This window comes from Tachypleus tridentatus, chromosome 13 (genome assembly GCF_004210375.1).
Source record: "Tachypleus tridentatus isolate NWPU-2018 chromosome 13, ASM421037v1, whole genome shotgun sequence".
NCBI lineage: Eukaryota > Metazoa > Arthropoda > Merostomata > Xiphosura > Limulidae > Tachypleus > Tachypleus tridentatus.
This window is the reverse complement of record NC_134837.1, coordinates 177,790,100-177,805,452: the sequence shown is the minus strand read 5'-3', so window position 1 is coordinate 177,805,452 and position 15,353 is coordinate 177,790,100. Positions and strand designations below refer to the sequence as shown.

Here is a 15,353-nt window from a genome sequence, read left to right as displayed (position 1 = left end):
GAATGCCTGCGCTAAGATACCCTATTGCCTAGGGGCCTTTGATATAGCTGTTTGTTCCGTGTAGGAATAAGGCTTATTTCTGTTTTAAAGTAAAGCCACACCAGGCTACCTGCTGTGCCCACCGCATGGAATCGAACCCCGGATTTTACCATTATAAATCTGGAAGAACTTAACATTTTACCCTTAATATTACACTTGTAGCACTGTTTATATTTTTAAACGGTTAAGAAAGGACTGGATGTAAAATGTGTGGCTAAATAACGCCGGGCTTACGTCGTTAAAAATAGGGGTTCGATAACTGTAGGGGTCTGAATAGCCCATCATATAACTTTGCTCTTAACAGCAACCAAAGCAAGTACTTGAACTCGTTCTCCTTGAGAAAAAGAAACAAAATACGAATTAAGTATAACTTGATTTCAGGTTTTAAAACGGGCAAGAGGCTAGACAGGTTCTGTTAGATATCCGATAGTCATATTAAAGTTTTCGGAAAGTAACTGATCGTAATAAAAAGACAGAGGAGAAAGTCGGCTCTCAAGACTTTGTAATAGTTTTTATCTGGAAATTCCCAATATTTCGTTGAAGTGTAAAATTTCCAAGTTACGCTATGGTAAAACTATGTGACCAAGGTACGCCAGTTTTATATTATATTATTACTAAGTTTGTAATTTCAGGACGAGTTACGTCAGTTACTTATCGCTTTATTCGAAAACTAATACCAACATAGTCCCGTCTTTTGTCAGTCACCACTTCTCTTAACTATAGATTGTTAAAGCAACCTTGAGGTTTAGTTCTGTACTTGTACAGGTTAATTAAAAACTAAACAATTCAACGGATACATTGTTTAATATAAAAACTGTTTTCTTCAGTGTATGCGTTTTTTTAAGTATGTATTATAGACTGTTGCTTTTCCAGTCTATATATGTATTTATATATTTCAGTGTAAGTTGTGTGTTTTCCTAGAGCTGTGTCCACCGAGGGACAAAATACATCTTGTAAAGGAGTATTCACGCTTTATATGAAAGACTGACATTTTCAACGGGATACGTGTATGGTATCTATATATATTTGATTCACGGTAACATTCTCTTCATTTATCAGTTTGTTGCTGTCAATGTTAGACTTATGACACAAGAATAATCTTTCATAGACAAATATTCTTAGATTTTTAAATGATATACAAGGAAAACAATCAAAGATTGATTTGGTTTGTTTGTTGTTAAGCGAAAAAGGGAACACAATGGGATGTTCGTGCTCTGTCCACCACGGGTATCAAAACCCGAGTTTCAGCTCTGTAAGCCCGCAGACTTACAGCTGAGCCACTTGATGTTGTAAGTATAATTACGGAAAACTGTTTCTCATTTAAATCTAGACTATGAACATTTGGTTTGTCGTAATATATTTTAACGGTAGTAGATTTACTTTTCATATCTCCCTTATGTGACCATTATTTATGTCAATGTTACACTTATTACAGTAAAATATCAACTTGTGGGACCGACATAAATAAAAACAATTACATAGTATTAATCAGTGAAGTGAGATCTCACTATTGGTATGCATGATGTATTTATTGACAAAAAACATTGTCTTTCTAAGAGTATGGTTGAAAGGATACTACAGTTCATTTTAATAAGAGTAAAAATTAAGTACATGAACACAAGATGTACAAGAAATTGAAGTCAGCAATACAATTACAAGAAAGTGTTTTACAAACAAAAGTTGCAGCAAAAGAATGTCTAGTAGTAACATATCAAGTATAATGCACGGCCACGCTTTATTTCTTGTTTGTTTATTTTAGCACAAACTCACATATTGGGGTATCTGCGACGCCTCGACTGCCAGGAATCGAATCCCGGATTTTAGTTTGAAAGTCCTTTACAAACCTTGACAGAGATTGAATGGACCAATGGACCAATGTGTTTTGAGCTAACACAACAAACACGAAGCTTATTTTGAAACTACAGGAGAATTTGCAAGCAGGCACGTGACCATGTGAAATATAAGCAAAAGTTAACACAACAGGTTGCACTAGTAGTATTATGGGATATTATTATTATTTTAACAAAAGTTAACACAACAGGTTGCACTAGTAGTATTATGGGATATTATTATCATTTTAACAAAAGTTAACACAACAGGTTGCACTAGTAGTATTATGGGATATTATTATTATTTTAACAAAAGTTAACACAACAGGTTGCACTAGTAGTATTATGGGATATTATTATCATTTTAACAAAAGTTAACACAACAGGTTGCACTAGTAGTATTATGGGATATTATTATTATTTTAACAAAAGTTAACACAACAGGTTGCACTAGTAGTATTATGGGATATTATTATCATTTTAACAAAGTTAACACAACAGGTTGCACTAGTAGTATTATGGGATATTATTATTATTTTAACAAAAGTTAACACAACAGGTTGCACTAGTAGTATTATGGGATATTATTATTATTTTAACAAAAGTTAACACAACAGGTTGCACTAGTAGTATTATGGGATATTATTATCATTTTAACAAAAGTTAACACAACAGGTTGCACTAGTAGTATTATGGGATATTATTATTATTTTAACAAAAGTTAACACAACAGGTTGCACTAGTAGTATTATGGGATATTATTATTATTTTAACAAAAGTTAACACAACAGGTTGCACTAGTAGTATTATGGGATATTATTATTATTTACACAACAGGTTGCACTAGTAGTATTATGGGATATTATTATTATTTTAACAAAAGTTAACACAACAGGTTGCACTAGTAGTATTATGGGATATTATTATTATCTTAACAACTCCTTCTAATTCCACAATAAAATGATACTTCTCTTTCTTCACGATAAGACCACTCTCAACACACAGTACCCAGTAACAACACCACGTACAACACACAGCACCCAATGACAAAACCACGTTCAACACACTGCACCGAATGACAACACCATGTTCAACACACAGCACCCAGTGGACAATATTTGATTGGTTGCTAGTATGACCAATTTTAGAAAGTTAGGCCAATATCTTGCTTTACCACTGACAAGTTTGCATTTTTAGCGCCCTATATAAAGTAGAGTGGGTGCAAATAGGTGGCTAAACTACCTTAGACACTTATATAACTAATACTGTTTCCATTAAATATTTCATCTAGAAAATAATTAAATTACTTTCCTTGTGAGATCTTGACCCTAACTAACTGAGTATAGTACCTAACAATCATATTCATGTTCTATACGTCAAAGTACCATGGTATGAGTTACAAGTTGGAGGTGCTGTTACAAGTATCTTTATGTGTATAGATTAAATCAACAAGTGAGCAAACACCAACATTAAAAAAGTACTACATAAGTATTATCTTTATTGTAAAACAAGCGGATAAACGTTTTGATTACAGTACAATAATTCTGTTAGTAGAATTACACTCTTGTTATTCGGCTAGTCACAAATCTTAAGCATGTGATATTAATTACGAATAGAAGTTGGTAGTTAGTTATTGTTGATGGAAAGAAGAACTGATCAAGTAAAGTGGTCAATAAGTTAGTCAGATTGTCAGTCGAGAAAATGTTTCAAACGTTATAAGTGCATTGGTTGTTGTTTCGGAGTTTGTATTGCAGAATTTCTTTGTGAGGCTAGGCCTACAATGTGTGTCAAGTTGAACATTGCCTGTAGAATGCTTATTTGTCTGTTTTGAGTTTCGCGCAGAGGTACTCGAGGGATATCTGCGCTAGCCGTCCCTAATTTAGCAGTGTAAGACTAGAGGGAAGGCAGCTAGTCATCACCACCCACCGCCAACTCTTGGACTGCTCTTTTACCAACGAATAGTGGGATTGACCGTTACATTATAACGCCCCCACGGCTGAAAGGGCGATCATGTTTGGTGCGACCGGGATTCGAACCCGCAACCTTCAGATTACGAGTCGAACGCCTTAACCCACCTGGCCAGCAATGTTTATAGAAGAAATAAATAAATTCGTTATTTTATGTGAACCAGACTTGTTAATTTTTTTTATCAGATAATTCCAAAGAGCCTGTCCAACCAAAAAACGTTACGACAATGTAGTGTATACTTCACTATATTGTTATTTACTCATTTTATTTTCTCTATTAGTGTGAACTTTGAATTATTACAAATGCAGCTCATCTAACCTTGGAGCATATCCAAGTGAAAGGACATGAAAATTATTTATGTTTACAAACACTCTTCTCAGGTTTATCCCTCAAGGGGTATAAAGAACTATAAGACAAGTTTGTTAAAGTTGCTTTGTTCGTAAACAAAGACAGTCGTCAAGTTCGTCTGCTTTTAGCCAATTTGGTAGGTAAGTTTTTCTTTATTTGAACTCACTCGTGCATGTCTCCAATATTTAACGAGCTACTAGAAAGTTTATCTTAAAACAAGATATGAAATTTATGTGTGAATGTGGAGTTTCAATTATATTGTTTTTGAAGAAGTAATATATTTAAAAAACTAGACGTGCATTAATAATTTATAGTAGTTTAAAAATTGCCAAGAAAACACGACTGTTTTTTGAACTGTCCTATCATACACTAATACAAACAAAGGTTCATTTTTCTGGATGTATAAGAGAGTTGAGGTAGATTATTAAAACCTCTGTTTTTGTTAAATAATAACTATTCGAATTACGCAATTCCCTTTCTTATTTAACGTATTTTAATTTAACCCTTACCCTGCAAGAAACTGTTTAAATAAAAGATGCTAGAAAACATTGTTTAGTTTTTCTTATCAGGATAATAGTTAATTTGTGATTTTCTGACGATAGTAGTTAATATGAATTATTTAAGCCTTTTTTAAAAGCTGTCGTTATTCAAACCTATTTTTCAAAAAAGTACATATTTTATTCTGAGATTATTCAACGTACAAGTAACGATTAAAACACATATTTGAATGTTCATTCGTTCTCTCTTCCATCCTGGTTGGTTGATGATGATGGTTGGCTTCAAGCAATAATGCACAATAAATTATACAGCGTCACCTTAAAGACAGGTTAACACGGTACGCAATCTTTAAAGAGAGTTTTGAGTTGTGATAAATCATCCAAGTTTCATGTATTGTGGCTCTGTGATGAGGGAATAAAGGTGAGTGTTCTTATTAAAATTTATTCGTAATATTTAAGTTTCGGTTAAGATATTTATACGTTACAATACAATTAATTACTGAGAAGGTGCGAAAACTACAAAATTAAAAATCATTCAAACTAAACCATGAAGAATGGATGATTGACCAATTAGCACCTCTCAGACCATAACTTTCTCCGCCCCTTGAGGCTTATCTTCTGTAAAGGTCATTGACCCAAAGAGATTCTCGAAACTAAAAGCGCGCACACAATTCCCTGAGTGAAAAATATGTTTTTCAGTTTCGCGTCTTTCCCCTTATCGTAAGTGTATACGTTTCAGAAGGCTCAAAAACATGTTTTCGTACCTATAATGCCAAAACTGGGGATTGACACACGTGGTGGGCACAGCACAGTTAGCCTATTATATGGCTTTGCTCTTATCTACAAAGAAACATTTTAGTGGAACACTGGTTATCATTGGACAGGTACACGGAGACATATTTCTTATGGTATTCTTACTTTATGACTTTAATTGTCAAAATATATTAGTATGGAGCCAGACGTTATCACAACATGTTTATCACGTCAAATGTATTTGACCTTTAACATTTTATTATATGAATAACAATGGCCAATTGTATCTTGCACCTTTCCATTTGTCCTCACTAGAATGAAACATTGCTTCATTGATTTGTCATTGAAAAGAAACAAAACAACAACCGGACAATAGATCCGACTACACTGTATTCTCTTCTGAGGATGATTTGTTAGCTTATCGAGCTCAAAGTTGTTCTGCCATTTTCTGTTCAGCTGAAGAACAATGTTTTGTAACTACATAAAACATACACGTTCGCCAAACAATGTAGTTAGTTTATTATTATTATTAGTTTGAATATCACATTTTATTTAAGGTTTTATAACACAAATCACTGGAAATTTTATTCAGGCATAACTGTTGTCGGTGAGTCGCGCGTGGCCGAGTAGTTAGCGTGCCCGAACTGCAAATTCAAAGGTTTATGGTATTATGTCCGTTACCGCAAAACCGCGCTCCGCATTCTGTAATGGTGGATGCACTATAAGAGTGAGAGTGAAGTCCCACTATCCAGTCAGACAAGAGCTCGCGTTAGGTACTATAGAATAGCTGACTTCCCTCTAGGTTATCAGTTTAAAATGTAGCTTTGCGCGAAAACTCTGAAGCTGTCTTCTGTGTATTAGCAGTAACCTAATGTTTTAGTATCTACAGAGTGGAGGGGGTTAATAGAAAATCTTGGGATGGTCAATTATGCTTCTGAAAACGTTTCATCTCTAAGTCAGTAAAACATTCGAAACATATAGATGTTAGAAGAGTCTTCAAATACTAGTCATAAAGGTAGAAACACGTTTAAAACACAAGTAATCTATTAGAAAACCAAATAAATAAGAGAATTACACACACACGTCTATATAACAGAAATATAGCCATTTAGACTAACGTATATAGCGCTATAAACGATCGTTCACTGTGTAAGATTTTAACATGAAATTTGTATTGAGTTTTGTCCTGCATGTAGAGATAGATTAATCATTAATCTTAATAAACAAATTTTTATTTGCAGCAGGTGAAAGTTACGGTAATAAATATGAACTCTGGTCTTCTGTTACAATAGTTCAAAGTTGAAACAGAAGTACAAATTAAACAAACAAGTCTGTTGCAAGTAAGTTTTACTGTTTTGTTTTGCCTGTCGCCAGTAAGCCTAACTAAAGTCTATCGGTTCTTAAAGGCATGTATCTCCACTTTCACTTCTTTGACGTCATCATAATACACCATAGGAAGATGTATCTTCAAAAGTATAATTAAAAAAACCAAGTCTTGTCTTCCTCCAGTCACTTTTACAATTGTTTAGCATAAAGTATTATTACAACATAATATAAGCATTTTGGGTGATATCACACCAGATTCTACAGATAATAAAAACATGTGTTTTAAGTGCAAAAGCTAGATAGCTCCGAAGAAATACGGAAGAGACTGTATGATTAGTTAACTAAAAACGTTCGTCAAAATATTCAAATAAAGCAACCAATTTTGTGGATTGGTTTGATATATATCTAAGATAAAGAGATAAACACAATAGTTGAAGGTTATTATTTGTTGACCTGTACTGCTTAACCATTTTTAGTCTTAATGTTAAAACACACTGTTAGATATAATTGTAATACTCTTTGTTCAAGTTCATTGCCGAATGACTTCGATCAACTTTACTCAGTAACTTAAAAAAAGAGAAAGAAAAATCAATCAAACGATCAGTCTGATTATCTGAGCTAGCAGTCCCTAATCTAGAAGTGATAGACTAAAGGAAAAGCAGTTAGTCAACATCACCCACTGACAACTCTTGGGATACTCTTTGGGTGGTGATGACTAGATGCCTTTCTTCTAATCTGTCACTGCTAGATTAGGGACAGCTAGCTCAGATAACCCTCGTGGAGCTATAGGCGAATTTCAAACTCAAACAGACAAACTAACTGGATTAACAAGTACACATCACATAGCAATATAATAACGCCTCTTCTTAAACAGACAAATTATAAACATAAATAAACATATACTAATTATATCCAATACACAAACTGAGGAAGGTAAGGGTGCACTTCTGTTGCACAACAACAGGCAAACTAAAGAAGGTAGGGTTACACTTTTGTTGTACAACATTAAGCAAGCTAAGAATGATTTAGTTGCACTTCTGTTGCACAACAACAGACAAACTAAGGAAGATGGGGTTGCTCATCTGCTGGGTGAAAATATAAAAACGAAAACAAGTCACATCCATTGATTTATATTCCTCTAAATGATAGTATATTAATATTTCCAAAGGTACTCAATTCAAATGTTTCTTAAACAGGTGAAAGACTTTAAAAAGTTAAAAATATAACCATTCTGTGACACTCGAGTCTCTTATATTTTAAGAATTATTAATATGAAAATTTACCTCAAGTTACTCGTGTTACGTTTATGAGAGTCGAATTAAAATTATTTGTCCATATTTGGTGTGAACACCACGAGGTTCGTGCGTGTACAAAGCTATCTCAATAAACCACCGGATGCGTGGGCCGTGAATATCTTATCGTTCAGTGGCACCGTATGATGACAGACAAATCAGTGGTTATTCCCTTTCTTACTGGAATCTTCCAGTGGTGAGTGAATAAAACCCGGCTAATAAAGAAACATAAACTTTCCTGTGAACAGCTAAACGAAACTAAGAAAAAACAAACAAACCCAAACCATTAATGTATTTTCTTGACGAAACGTTTATGTGTGTATATGTTTTTTTTTGTCGTTGCTGGTACATTTTGGATAGCCGATCAAATGTATATGAGTGTTCTTTCACGCATATGGTGTCGCTACTTCACTCAAATATTGCTTCGTCATTCAATATAGGGACAAACGCATTCTCTTTTCACAGAGCAGACTTGCTTCGTATTCTATATAAAAAGAAAGACAAATATTTTCTCGTAACTTTTGTGTAGTCTGAGCAAAACACAGGAGAATAAGGTAGGTTATTTTCTCTATGATGGTATTGGGATTATTGTCAACTGAAAGGTTTGTTTTTCAGCACAAACTTCAAACACAGTGCACCCGAAGCACGTTAAGGTTGACAAGGTAACACATGGTTAATTTGTTGGTCGTTTGCAGGAACACTAGGAGATGGCAGGTTCCTCTATTTTGTAACTTTAGTGACCTGTAAGAATTTGGTGAAGATGTGTTTTAGAAATAAAAGTTTGGAAACGGTTTGAGTGGGGAATGAAAAAAAAAACATTATTGTAAATGCATGACACTTCGACAATGTTACGTCATCCTCAGGTATAAGTGGTTTACAGAGACACTTGAATATTTGTATATCTATACAGTGTGGAACAAAAAGGTCACATAACAGGAGATTCACTGTCTGGTATTGGTATCTGGGTATCCTGGGGTGTTGGTTTACCCACTGTTGGCCCCGCATGGCCAGGTGGGTTAAGGCGTTCGACTCGTATTCTGAGGGTCCCGGGGTTCGAATCCCCGTCGTACCAAATATGCTCGCTCTTTCAACCGTGAGGCGTTATAATGTGACGGTCAATCTCACTATTTGTTAGTAAAAGAATAGCCCAAGAGTTGGCGGTGGATGTGATGACTATCTGCCTTCCCTCTAGTGTTGCACTACTAAATTAGGGACGGCTAGCGTAGATAGCCCTCGAGTAGCTTTGCGCGAAATTAAAAAGAAACAAACAATGTTACTCACCGTAAACCAACAATCATTCTTTTCCATAACAATACCGAAATGTCTCATTTTTTTCTATATATGCATGCTTGTATCTATGTATGTGCGTATAAATGTATCCGTATAAATCGATACTGCTAATAAAAGTATTCCTTGATTTCTCATTGCTATGGTAAAAAAACAAAAAAACGAAAACTTCGGAGCAACATATTTTCGATTTTCAAACTAGTCTTGGTAATTTTATGTATTAAAAAAAAAGTTAGTTTTTTAGTTTCATTCAACAATTCAACTACATTTAAAATTAATAGTGCTAGCTAGCTCTGCAGTAAAGCTCTGAATTTTGGAGCCCTGAGGATACGGGTTTGAAACTATGCTTTCCTAGAAAATATTTATGCTTTTAAGCTGTGTGTTAAAAAGGTCAGTCCCTTCTAGCTAATAGGGGTGGTTTACATAAAGTTATCATTATATTTCTTGTTTTACCAAAATAAATAAGTTTTTTTTTTGTTTTACCTCAGCGAATAGAGAGATTCATAGATAGAAAAAGAGGGAGACAATGACAAAGAGAGATAGACAGAGGGAATACGTCAATTTTAATGTATTGTGTTTTATAACGTATAGTATGACGGTTACATCAAACATCCCGATCTGTAGAGTCGATAGATCAATCAGAAACAATAGGAAGGCTGAACTTGTAGAATATGACCAGTAAGATAACGTATATTATTCATTGTTTAGTTACAAACATGTTTTGTAATATATATTTTTTCCTATATATAAAGACTATCTGTAACCTGTGTTTTTACAGACAAAATGAATTCAAACATGAAATCTACATACGTGGCTGGAATCGTCCTTCTGGTTCTTCTTCCTGTATTCATTCAAGGTAACATTTTGATTCGTTATTATAAACTGTTGCTTACAACTCCAAACAACCATATTTTCTAGAGATTGGCTGATGGGATTTAACGTTGAGGCTTGAGTAATGATTACTTCAAAGTAGTTTAGCTATAAAGTTGAAACCTTTCCAATTAATTAACAGTGTTATGAAAACTAGTTGTAAAGGTAAACAACAAGAGGGAATCTTCAATAGCCGCGACCGTAATTAGATCTCAAATCGATCAAGTGACGGCGCTATGAGCTAAGAATATGTATTTGAGAAAAAAAAAAGAACTCAGAGCATTTTATGAGCTGCTATACCATGGCTAGAAATAGACACTTTTTTGCTTGTTAAACTTAGTTTAAAATGTTGTGAAATGAAACTAAGGCTTTTGTTTTAGAGATTAGGTAATAAAAGGTCGAATTCTTCTTTCATATAAATTCATTCGTTCAGGAATTTAATTCGAACTGTTAGAGTTAGGTAATTAGAGTTCGAGGTAAAGTAATATATCCCGTTAATATTCAGAAAATGTAATTAATTAAATATTAGTTTTATGTTTAGATTAATGCGATCAAAGAGATTATAAAACAAAATGTCCGCAGTATATCTGCGGACTTACAAAGCTAGAAACAAATAAGTTTGTTTGTTTGGAATCGATGGGCTATCTGTGCTCTGCTCACCACGGGTATCGAAACCTGCTTTCTGACAGTGAGAGTCCGCAGACAAATCGCTGTGCCACTGCAAGGCACAGACAAATAAACCTCAAATAACCTGAATTAATAAACATTTTCACTGGAACGAACTGCAAGACCTAGTTTTTATTAAGTATGACACAGTCACTGAATTAGATGGTTATGTCCAGCATTTTTGGAGAAAGTGTGAATCAAAACTCGTGTGTTAGTGAGCTACAGTTCATGAGTATACAATTTATAATGTCATTTACTCTCTACTTGCGGAGGAATATATTTCGTCAATATGTTGTTTAGGTTCGTACAAAACAATAAACAGAAAGAACTTAATCATGGAGACACTTGCAAGCATAGAAAATAAGATAAAAATACGACATGTTGGAGCCATTAAATTAATAACTATTCAGTTGATAAAATAATATTTGAATTTTCGTTTGATTATTTTTAAATCAAAAACAATGTCCTTTCTCGAATAAGACATGAATTCTTAAGTGAGTTTTATCCATTACAGTAAGTTTCCATGTTTATCTTTCATTCTTTACTGCAACAGGAAAAGCAGTCGGTTTGGGTGAAAAAAAGCGAGTTATGAGGTCTTTTACTGGTGTCTCCACACCAGAAGAGGTACGATATTCACTGCAAGTTAATTATGTATAATGAAGAGGATAAGCAGTAGTAAATAAATATATACTAATTTTAGAGCCAATATACAAATAAGTAAATATATTAATATCTTAGATATTTCCATCGTAACTAATAAAATTTAATTTTTTTTTACTTGCAAAAATAGAATATTCTCGAATAAATACTCATAAGAAATACGTGAATAAGACTGTGTTTTTTCTTTCTGTCTAAATGATGTTTTTTCTTTTTTTTTAGTGCAACGACGTATTGAAAAACTGTAAGGAAATGCTCTTAACAAAGGTAAACCTACATTTTAAAAGAAGTTATTTCCTATGTTCTTATGGATTAATATTTATAATATTTATGATGACGATAATGAATTTGCTTTTACATTTAAACGTTATAATTTTAAATTACTTTTACGACTTACATTTCATACGTTATTACTGTTATAAAAGGTATAAAATTTTATATATATATGAAAGTGTAACAAGATTTAAAAAGATCACTGAAGGATCTTTAAAAGTTGGACTCAACATTAATTAAAAATATTCATACAGTTTACAATATTACACGTAAAGCTATTGAACATATAATAGCTACACGAAAGTTTATAGTTTATGATTTTCTTACATTACAATGTTTATCCAACAAATACTAATGATAATAATTTTTAAATGTTTCATCAATTAATTTTCTTACAATGTTTAAGTTACATTTGTTTTTTAATGTAGGATGATATTACAGACGTACATCAGTGTATATATAAAGCCATATTGGTAAGCCTTTTTATTCTGTATCAATTTCATTATTGAAAAATTTCAGTGAAAGTTATTACGTTAGAAGCGATTTACAAACTAGCACAGAAACAAATAATATTTGTTTGAAAACCTATTTCGAATAAATCAAGGTTTGTCTAAGAACTTAGAAACATAATGTCTTCTTAATATTTAAGTTTAATAATGAATATATTTGTCAATATTTCGAAATAATTTCGCTTAATTTCATTCAATTATAGAACTCCAAAAAATTACAAAACAACAACCGCAAAACGCTTACAATCAAGAAACTCAAACCTTTGTACGAGAGAAAGTCTAAGCAGCTTTCAATATATTGTATAATAGTTATGCACTGAACCCTTCTTCAACAAGAGCGTAACCAGAAGTTTGAAAATTATACGCATTAGATGTGTTGTTGCGATAAATGTGTATTTGAATATATAGTTAAATAAATACTTACTTAAATAGATAGAATCATAACATATTTAAAAACGAGGCTCAGACGATGGTATCCTGTGGCATTTGACTCCTTTAGTATCTGGCGAATGTGGTAAAAAGTGTGAGGCTGGTTAGATACCAGTCAATCACCGGAATTACCGTGAACACAGAAAAAAATATTCGCGAGTGCGTAGAACTCGTATTCCTAGATATGTTGTTGACTGAAAAAGATAAAATATTTTTAAAGATGGACGAAAGAAGTGTGAGACTTAAGGTTTTCGACTGTTTATTATAATATGTGTATATGCGTGTGCGTATTAAAGATTTCTTTTCTTTCTTTTCATCAGAGGTGAAATTGAAAGGAAAATTTCTTACTATATTGTGAAATAAAATGAACTCAAAACCTGTCGATGTTTATTATAATATTGTATAAACAATAGATTAGTAAATTAGGCCTAACAAATAATATTTATCAACATAGTATGTCACAGAACTTGCTATATATTTGCTCAAGCTTAATTAATAATGCAAAAGTTCATATTTTACAGAAGATATACGTCTACCAAATGTAAACATTTTTAGTGTAGAGAATATTGAAATAAAACAAGAGTAAATCTGTTTTAAAGTATATAAAGAGTAAACACAAGCATCTTTACACTTAAATACTTTAGCATAAGTTAGTTGTAAAAGTAATGTTATTTTACAGTTGTGAAATATTTGTTTGGTTTAGTTTCTTTTGAATTTCGCGCAAAGCTCCTCGAGAGCTATCTACGCTAGCCGTTCCTGATTTAGCGATTGAAATTGTAGTTTTGAATTACATAAAACGATGAAAATTTATTTACGTATAAAAATAACGTAAGTATAGTTAAATTTATATATTATTAATACTATATTATGGTTATTACAGTGTTCATATGCATACGGATCTGACCGTGGTTCCCCATCTGTTTTCTAGCGTCACTTCCAAAACAACCCTAGGAACAGGACAACTATATTTTAAATTTATTAAACAAATAAATATGTTTAATTTTTCGTAATTAAATTTTTTTGTGAAATAAAATTTCTGGTTGGCAATATTTTTCGTCTGATTCTATTTGATTTTAAGGAGTTAATAAACTGTTTGGCTCTTTTCTCTATGTAAATTTTATAATATAAACACTGCAGTCTTTTAGTTGTTTGATATATTTTAAATAATTTTTATTCGAGAAATACGTAATAAACGTTTGACATTTGAATTTTCTTCCTGTTACTTTACAAAAGGATTTCTATAGAGAAGAAACTTTATTGCACTTTTCATTTTCTAAAAAAAATGATTGTTTCTAAGCAATACTTTTTCAATAAATACGTAAAAACTATATATAAAAAAACAAACTAGAAATAGCTTTGTTGCTGTTCAAAGTCTTTTCATTAAAATACAAATAAAAGAAAAACACAACGCAGTGAAATTATTAAAATGACTAAGAAATCGAATTTGAAAATTAGATGTAAAATGTTAAATTACAACTACATATTATAGTGAACATTTAGTTACACAATATAGTGTAATTAATTTTCTGTACATTATGCATAGCTTTGGGCAAATATATGTCTTAAACAACAATACAACCTCCACTGAGCATGAAAAATAATACCAGTAGAAAAGCAACCTTCTCAAATAAATCATATAGGCCTAATACATCGTTTTAAATAAACCTTCGTGTCTTTTAAAATAATTATTTCACAAATGTTGTAAAACAATTTATTATTACGTGCATCGATGTTTTTCACTAAACTTCATAAATAATATACAGGTTGGCAACCTAAAGACATTGACTGTACAGTGCACAAAGCATTGAGTGTGTACATGCTACAGTTATCTAATGTTCATTTATTAGTGCTTGGTAATCCCTGTTTCATCCTGTAATTAAACTTTTTAAGGGAACAACTCATGTTTGTACAAAAGCTAACTTCAAGGGATAATGATAACATCTTTACATTAGAATTATGATGTAATTCAACCTTTTGTAAAATACAGAAAAAACAAAGCAACTTTTCAATATCTTTATGACTTTCAAAGTACCTTATTTAATATTCTGGGTACAATATACCAAGCCATTTTTGTTGTAAACTGGCAAAATAATAATAATAATATGAACACGGGTTTTAGAATCGTTCAAGTTATCAGAAGATTTACATTTTTTGAATTTTTAAAAAATGTATATAGCTTTTGGTATTGCAAAAGCAAGATTTTGAGTGTTGTTTCAGGAATAAGCTTGATTTCATAGGTGGTTTTCATCGTGTGTTCTATTAGAATGTTTTGTCAAAACTTGTTCAATCTCTATTGTGAACTTTCATGGAATAGCAATTCATGTAATAAACGAAATGAACAATTATCAGTTTATATGCAGTTTAAGACTAAACAGTATATATATGTGTATATATACACACAACATTCTACGACTACACTGGATATCTCTTGTGGGCATGTGTTGGTAATTTTCCACGATTTATTCTGGGGTTGAAATCTGGACCATTATCACCAATTCAGTCATTCTTAGGTTGCTGTCTTTGGATCCTTATTGTGATCCACTTATGAGTGCAGTATACTGTCAGGTTCGTCACAAAACTATGACTACATGTGAAAGCATTCAAGGTGAT

The 15,353-nt window shown here is 32.4% G+C and overlaps 1 protein-coding gene across 4 annotated transcripts; it reads left to right on the top strand.

Moving 5' to 3' along the window:
• Positions 1-477: 477 nt before the first annotated feature.
• On the top strand, positions 478-13,792 carry LOC143239078 (uncharacterized). Of its 4 annotated transcripts, none has more exons than XM_076479877.1 (6): positions 486-626; positions 10,118-10,195; positions 11,429-11,499; positions 11,755-11,799; positions 12,234-12,278; positions 13,624-13,792. In XM_076479877.1, exons 1-6 carry the CDS (start codon positions 605-607, stop codon positions 13,669-13,671), a joined length of 309 nt encoding a protein of 102 aa, XP_076335992.1. In that variant the 5' UTR covers positions 486-604; the 3' UTR covers positions 13,672-13,792. The 4 variants fall into 4 exon arrangements, with proteins under 4 accessions (XP_076335995.1, XP_076335992.1, XP_076335993.1 ...); XM_076479878.1 differs by lacking the exon at positions 486-626 and adding an exon at positions 4,243-4,320; XM_076479879.1 differs by lacking the exon at positions 486-626 and adding an exon at positions 8,408-8,606.
• Positions 13,793-15,353: the final 1,561 nt, after the last annotated feature.